The 8,396-nt window shown below is 34.8% G+C and overlaps 1 protein-coding gene across 1 annotated transcript; it reads right to left on the bottom strand.

Annotated features, from left to right (window-relative positions):
* Nucleotides 1-145: 145 nt before the first annotated feature.
* On the bottom strand, nt 146-7,639 carry LOC126830662 (malignant T-cell-amplified sequence 1). The gene is made up of 6 exons (XM_050561069.2): nt 7,542-7,639; nt 6,277-6,429; nt 4,866-4,966; nt 3,602-3,735; nt 3,039-3,106; nt 146-2,378 (listed from the first exon to the last, which is right to left on the bottom strand). The coding sequence occupies exons 1-6, from the start codon at nt 7,550-7,552 to the stop codon at nt 2,297-2,299; spliced, it is 549 nt and encodes a 182-aa protein (XP_050417026.1). The 5' UTR covers nt 7,553-7,639; the 3' UTR covers nt 146-2,296.
* Nucleotides 7,640-8,396: the final 757 nt, after the last annotated feature.

The following is an 8,396-nucleotide window of genomic DNA, read 5'->3' as shown; positions in this document are numbered from 1 at the left end:
CTTTAGCTGTGGGAGGAAACTGGAGGACCCTGAGAAAACCTATGAGGTTGAACAGGGGACCCTATTCCTTGTCACGTACAACCGGGGAATCGAAATCACAAATCACGTCAGCAATATAGAGCACCATAGTAAGAAAACAAATATATCTGATTAAATAATGAATATTTATTCTTTTATATTAACATAATTTATGTAGATAATTGTAAACAATAAAGTAGTATATCATTCATTATCTTTTAATACATTTAATTGTAAGGTTTCTCATAATTCTGGTATGTAAAAATACTTCCAGAGATACAGCATGGTATCTTTACCGATGCCCAAAAGAAAAGTAACATCTTTCATTAATAATTAAATCTCGGAATTAACAAGACATTACCTTGTAACAAAAATCTTTTTTCTATAAAAGGTGATTTGACTCTTACAGTTATATATTGGTCTTTTTCATTTGGATGAGATATAGGTGGTTTAACCCTGGATCAAAATACCTTGCAAACCATGGCTGAGATATAGGTGGTTTAACCTTGGACCAAAATACCTTGCCATAAAGTCTAAGATTGTTTTGAATATGATATATATATTTTCTGGATGAGAGTGATAACACCTCTTTAATAACAGCACTAACATTTGATTAACAGCGCTAACATGTATACAAACCATCTATGGAAAATAAAGTAGCAATAATTTAGCTTCATGTATTCAATACAAGACTTAACATTCTTTATGCAGGATAATTACAACAGTTTTGATATATTTTTGTGATATATGTGAACCATTTGATTTTTAACAATGTTACCAAGAATGAAATTGTTTATAACTACATGTAATGTAGGCAGAAGAGAAAATGTGATCACCCTAGTTTTCAAATTTTTGAATAATTTCTATTTGTGTCAATTTTTTGATGGCTGACAAATTTAGTAAATTGATACAATTTAAGTGTTTAAATATCTGGAAATAAATAAATGACAATTCTAACACCCTTTTTTATTAACAATAAACTGATCTAAAACTGGCTTAGTCATATAGAGTAATACCGATCTTCAAGGAAGAGTTCAATATATAAAGGGGATAACAGGACAGAATAAAGACAGTGGGGGGTCTGAAATACCTGTACATCAAACATGCAGGTATTCTAAGATACACTTCTACATATCTAATTTCTTTTTTAGATTCATTAACTCAGGGATTCTCAACCCTTTTTTGCCAACGGCACACCTTGGAACACACAAAAAATAACGGCACACCTGGCTAAATATATATGAAAAATATCTGAATTTTGCAAAATAAAAAAAATGGCAAGTCAGACGGCATACAACCGTAGACACAGACTAAAGCCATAGAAACATAGATTGACTCAAACTAAATACAGAAAAACACAGCTATGAACCACTTCGGATCACGTGGTTTTTTTTTGCATTTTCTTAGTGTGCCGTTAAAAATTTCGCTGCACACTTAAGAAGATCTTGCGATACACTTGTTGAGAATCACTGCATTAACTTAAAAGCTTGATTCCATCAAGTATTGTTTATACTTGATTATCAGGTACATGTATTGTTTATACTTGATTATCAGGTATTGTTTATACTTGATTATCAGGTATTGTTTATTCTTGATTATCACGTATTGTTTATTCTTGATTATCAAGTATTGTTTATTCTTGATTATCAGGTATTGCAGCATTCATGATATTATGCGTGTAATACAATCTGATTAAAATACAGATCTATATTTCGTTTCGTTTTATTATACTTTCGATGGCCTATACTATTTAATACATGATAATCTCAAAGTTTGTAGTGGGAGGTGGCATCAGAGGTCATACAAGCGGCTTTTGACCCTATGACATCAGACGATGATTAATCAACCAGCGTTGACGCTTCTAGTGGTTCAACCACAGTTCCGTGCATCCATCATAACAGACCGTTTCATTAGCTAATCCCTCCCATTAACCTGAACGCAGGTTATATAACAACTCTTCCAGATCCTAGTGTAGTAAAGAAAAGTGAAACGAAATTTTGAACTATAAAAAACGAAACAAAATAGGATCTGTGTTTTAATCAGATTGCGTTTAATGACGATAGTAACTAGTTTTACTTACAATGGCAAGAGATTATGTAACATACTGCTTTGTAATAATCTATAATAGTGCTTATTTGTCTAGGATTCAAGTAATGAAAACTGGCCTTCTGTCTTATAATCTGTTTAAGGGGAAAGTGTTTTAATATTTTGACATATAATTATTTCCAGATCTGTTAATTGATTTAATCATATAATTTATTAATTTTATCTAAAGATGTTATTTAACCGGTTTCATATTCCATAAACCATCATTTAAGAAATGAAGATTATCAACTCCTATACCTTTATTTTTGGTTAATCTGAAAAAGAATCAAAAGAGCAGTTTTCAAATTCATGTATTCCTAACCAAATCATCTAACAGAGTTTAGATGGTTCATAAATTACATGCTTCATTACTACTTGTGGACGAGAGAGAGAGAGAGAGAGAGAGAGAAATGGGGTTAACATCCACTGACACAAACTAGGTCATTTCGGGACTAACATATGGTTCAATTTTATTTCAATAATTCACACACGCATAGGGGTCTTTAGCAGTGGGAGGAAACCGGAGGGCCCAGAGAAAACCCACATGGTTGGACAGACTACCCTACTCAATGATCAATCACTCAATGACAGACCTAATGATACAACTCGGACGCGCAAACCATTCAGCCATCCAAACTCCCTGTTTATAAGTGTTAAAATATCTGGGAGAGGGTTTCGTCCACAACAGCTCTTTTAACTGTATAATGTTATAAAGAAATGAAATGTTAATTAACGTCCTACTCCTACTGGACTAATGAAGATGGGCATACGTCATAGTGTGCTAAGAGGGAATTTTTGCTCGGGCAGCGGCACTATCGCCCACTCTTATATCGAATTCTAACTGCCATGGGATCTTTACTTGCATGCCAATGTATACACGGGACCTCGTTTTTCATCCCATCCGAACGACTAGTTTATTGTTATAAATTACTTACATATCTTCTGTGGACATCTTTGTCATACCTACAGCTAAAGCATGTTCTTTACCTTCGGCCATTATAGCCTGATAATAGGTTAAGAAATGTTGGTTTACAGATAAAAGTCTTCTGATAAGATACATGTAAGCAACACTTGTAATAAACCATTAATCTAGGTGAGAAATAGAGACCACATAATTCGTTATTTCAACCATTCAGCCATGGTTTGGAGCTCACATTAATTTGTCCTCTGTGGAAAGGCTACTATTGACAAAAACAATCCCATCAAAGCCACTTTTAGAAAGAATTATTAACAAATATAATGCTATATCTGATTTTTCTTCTTTATATACCATGCTTCAACATTCGGATCTCAAAGACAATTTGGATTAGTTTGTTGCTAAAGCCTTCAATGCTGAATTTGAAAAAGGCAGAAACCAAATGGCCATTTGATGGATTAGCTTCATCTTTTTTTTTGTATGTATCCTGCACCTACTATTAGAATATAGCTTTCTCTATTCCCTTAATATTTGTAAAACTCATCTCCCTCAATTCTGATAAATTTCATTGAAAAAGGATACAACTACTTTATTGGCGTCTAATTTTGTCATTTTAGCTCCAGGAGATGTGAGGCCTGGACACATTATATTAGCTCCACTTAATACAAATCTTATAGCTCCTTTATCTACCTGCATGTGGGGTAATATAAAAGGGTCTGAAATTAAAATAAAATATAAATAAATGACAGGCCCTCAGGAAATGAAATGAAATTAAATGGGGTTAAACGTCCTACTGTTCTGCTCCTATACTGGGCTAATGAAGACGGGCATACGCCATACAGTGTGCTATGAGGGAAACTTTGCCTGGGCAGCGGCACTATCGCCTACTCTTATATCGAATACCAAATGCCAGGGGATCTTTTACGTGCATTCAAATATATACACGGGACCTCGGTTTTTTGTCTCATCCAAAGGACTAGACAGCTGTCCTTGTCAGGCCCTCCGTCCTGCATCACTGACAAGGGGAAACCACGCCAGAAAATCTGGATGAACTTTCTCGGCCAATGCAGGGATCGAACACCCGACCTCCAGGCTAGCGAGCCAGCGTCTTACCCACTTAGCCACGTGATCCCCAGGCCCTCAGGAAGATATTTACAGTTACCAAAACCTAAAAAATAATATCTTCTGTCATTGACATTTAGTAATGGAACATATTAACACAAGGTACAATTTTATGGATAGACAATTACTGAGATTAATACTAATTGGTTTCCCATTAATGGTGTTAATACATCGATCTTTATAAATAATAGGGTTCTCCTCCTACCTAGAAATTGACACAAATGGGTTGCGACGCATATAATGATGTAATATGAATGTATATAAACTAATTTACATTTAATCGTTTCCGTTTTTACTCTAATTTCAAATCAGTTATGTTGGACAAAACAAACCAGAAGTGTTAATCATATGGCAATCTCTAGCATCTGGTTATTCCAGTCTAAACCAATAGTATTTATTGTGCATGCTCTCCAGATAGGAATATGGCATTGCCATTTGACATAACTTGTGGAATATGCAAAGCCTCGTTCTTCGAGTCCCTTGTTACAAATGGCACTGAAACATATTATGGTACACGATTCGTGTACCAATGGTAAAATTTTCATTTGTAAGGTTCATTTTGTCTTAAATTTTGGATATCAGAAGCCCATCTTTTCCCGGTAAGATCACAACATCAATTTTGATTTAAATTGACAAATAATTTGTGTTTTCAATGTCGAAAACTTTGGTTGATATTGAGTTAGAGACTTAGCTACTTTAACATTCAAACTTGGTCTATACTTACATTTATGAAGAAGACGTAAAGAAGGACAATAAGGGCCATCCCTCTGTCTATAAAATATCAAATCTCCATTCTGTGCAGCTAGTATTTCTATATGATCATGACTGAAATAATGATTGTACACTTATCATCTGTTTCTATTCAATATTAAAATATAACAAACTTTTTGTTAACAGTCAACACTGTAACCAGGGTATCATTTAATCTTGTGTATTTAGCACTAATTTCTTTCACATTCATTCAATATCAAAGATTTGTTTAAAAATTCGTAAAATCATTAAAATCACCAAAAATCATCTAATGTGTACTTGTGTCCCAGTTTAAGGCGACCATTCAATTTTAATAACGAGTGTCCAATTTTATACAAGCGTTTAATTTTTCACTGTTAAAAAATAAACAACACAAATGAATATTGATATATAATGATTAATTTTTTAACAGTAATCAGGAAATTAAAGATTTGATATTAAATGAATGTGAATGAAATTAGTGCTACATGTAGATACAAAAGATTAAATGATACCCGGGTTATAGTGCAACAGTTTCAATCCAAAAAAACAAAATTAAAAATAGAAAATCAACCAACTTTTGTCCCATCATAACAGATCAATACAATTATTCAATACTTAAATCTAATTGTTTAGTGCCTTTAAACTTAATTTTTAAGATTTCATTGCACAGATTTGCTCTCAGCCAATATAAAGGCTGCATACTTCAAACATAGGTTTTCTAGAATAAGTCCTGAGGAGGATCTCATAGATTTACCCAAAAGAGTTGTCTTTCTTGCATTGATCTTCCATTTATTTCCATTTTATTCAGATCTTTATATAGATTAAATTTTAGGGAATATTTATCACAGGTGGTTTTGAGTAATTAAAGTTGCTATGGGTAAATCTATCGACAGGGCCAGAGGATGCTTACACTGTTTTCTTATTTCCATCCCAGGGTTTTGGGTTAGCTAGCATTATGATTATTTCCATCCCAGGTGTTTGGGTTAGCTAGCATTATGATTATTTTCATCCCAGGTGTTTGGGTTATCTAGCATTATGATTATTTCCATCCCAGGGGTTTGGGTTAGCTAGCATTATGATTATTTCCATCCCAGGGGTTTGGGTTAGCTAGCATTATGACTATTTCCATCCCAGGGATTTGGGTTAGCTAGCATTATGATTATTTCCATCCCAGGGATTTGGGTTAGCTAGCATTATGATTATTTCCATCCCAGGGGTTTGGGTTAGCTAACATTATGATTAATTACATCCCATGGGTTTGGATTACCTAGCATTATGATTAATTACATCCCATGGGTTTGGATTAGCTAGCATTATGATTAATTACATCCCATGGGTTTGGATTAGCTAGCATACCATATGATTATGAAAATTGCCAGCCAACGAACAAACACGGTACCTACCACTTGACTATTTTAATAGCTTCTTTTTTGGCTATAATTTGGTCTAGACAAGATTCAATATGTGGAAACTGTTCTAACAGTGAATTGCGAATGGCTTTTACTACTGATGATTTAGCATTATTTACACCCGATATCGACTCTTTATCTTCAAATCTGAAAAAATAATAATAATACAAACAAATCAATCTTTACCAGCAGGATGATTTGGCTACCAATACCGAATACTACCAAATACCTATTGATTACGAGATGAGGTGCCACGGTGGCTAAGTGGGGTAGACTCTGTCTAGACTGGAGGTTGCGTGTTCGATCCCTGCATTGGCCGAGAAAGTTCGAGATTTTCTGATGTGGTTTCCCCTTGTCAGTTGTACAGGACGGAGGGTCTGACAAGGACAGCTGTTTAGTAGTTCAGATGGTATGGAAAACCAAGGTCCGGTGTATACATTGGCGTGCATGTAAAAGATCCCATGGCAGTTGGAATTTGATATAAGACTAAGAGTAGGCCATAGTGTCGCTGCCCGGGCAAAATTTCCCTCATTGCACACTGTAAGGCGTATTCCCGTCTTCATTAATCATTATCTCTGTCGGAGCAGAACAGTAGGATGTTAAACCCCATTTCATTTCACTTCAATTACAAGTCCACTTCTGAAAGCTGACGGCATGATAATAAACATTGGTTACATTAGTTCAGCTCTGAACGTAGGTCTCATTACACTCGACCTCTACGTTCAGGGTCTCTTCTATTGAAACTTTGTCGACAAGATTTTGTTTCCCAGTCAATTTTACTGGGCAACTTTTTACTGCTGAACGGTCGCATGTCAGTCCCTGTGAACGCCTGAACAATATATAAATGAACATCTTAGTGAGAAAATAAGACCTTGCATAATATATGATATAACAAAAACTCTTTCTGTAACAAAGTGTCATACATCCACAACAAATGCACTATAATTTGCATAAAAAATTATACATGTATGTGTAGTCCTATTGTCGATGTATCCAGATATTGTGGTATTATTTGTTTGTTTTTTTTTAATGTTGTAGTAATGAGAGATATTGGCTGTCACATTTAACAACAGAAATTAATAATTTAATTCAATTAGCCTAATCTACTCTTCCTGTGAAACTATAATTAAATATTCAATTCAATGTTTGGTCACTGTACGTAGAAATGTAAAGTTAAAAAAAAAAGTACAACACTATAATCTACTGAACAACAATTGTAAAAAATCATAGCAAACATTATTTTACAATCTTTCACTTACTTCTTAAACATTGTTATTAATTAAATATGTCGATAATGTACAAAATATGAGTCCCAAAGTTTTCACGCCGAACCCTGTTGCCTGAAACAGGAATTCAATGTCGTAATTGCATAATTAGAGTTACCTCCCATGGACCAATAGAAGTGTAGGGACCACACTACACCATAGATTTACACGTAGATACATAGGGTTTAACGGCCTACTTTTCTACTCCATAAGGGCCAATGAAGACGGGTAGGGCTTAAATGTCACGCAGTACGACCTACTCGTATTTCTTATTCCAAAGGTCAAGCTAGGGCCCTTTTATGAGCACACCAATATTTACACGGAGCATCTGTTTACTATGCCACCCGAAGGACTAGACGCTGTTTTTTCCGAGCCCCCGCCCCAGCCAAAACAGGAATGGGATCTGGAAATGGAGATAAAGCAGAATACAATTCCACTGCCTGGTGAGAATTATTTAAAATAATCTTTCTAACTGTCATTTATTGTTGTCCATCTGAAATCAGACCAAATTTGACTGTATATATATATAGTAAAGTAAGTGCAGGATTGGGGCTTTTTTGATAGTAAAATGCTTATGACAACCCAAGTCCCTCATTTCGTTGAAATGAAATGAAAGGAAATGGGGTTTAACGTCCTACATTTGTGCATCGACTGGGTTCATCAATCTGTAAAACGTTTTATTTCACGCTAAAATACATAGATGCATAGGCGTTTGGATGCTAGGTATCAACCCGAAAGTGGTCCATTACAATTTAAAATCAACAAATTAATCAATCAGGCTGTTGTCGTTGCATTCACATGGCTCCACAAATTTAACTGATGAAACAAATAGGCTATGCCCGAAACACA

The sequence above is a fragment of the Patella vulgata genome, chromosome 8, assembly GCF_932274485.2.
Source record: "Patella vulgata chromosome 8, xgPatVulg1.2, whole genome shotgun sequence".
Classification (NCBI taxonomy): Eukaryota; Metazoa; Mollusca; class Gastropoda; family Patellidae; genus Patella; species Patella vulgata.
This window is presented reverse-complemented; position numbering and strand designations above follow the sequence as displayed.

Coding starts and splice junctions, on each gene's coding strand:
- LOC126830662 (XM_050561069.2), bottom strand. Junction 4,967..6,276: donor GCTATTAAAATAGTCAAGTG/GTAGGTACCGTG, acceptor TCATTATTTCAG/TCATGATCATATAGAAATAC. Junction 3,107..3,601: donor TAGACGCCAATAAAGTAGTT/GTATCCTTTTTC, acceptor ACCTATTATCAG/GCTATAATGGCCGAAGGTAA.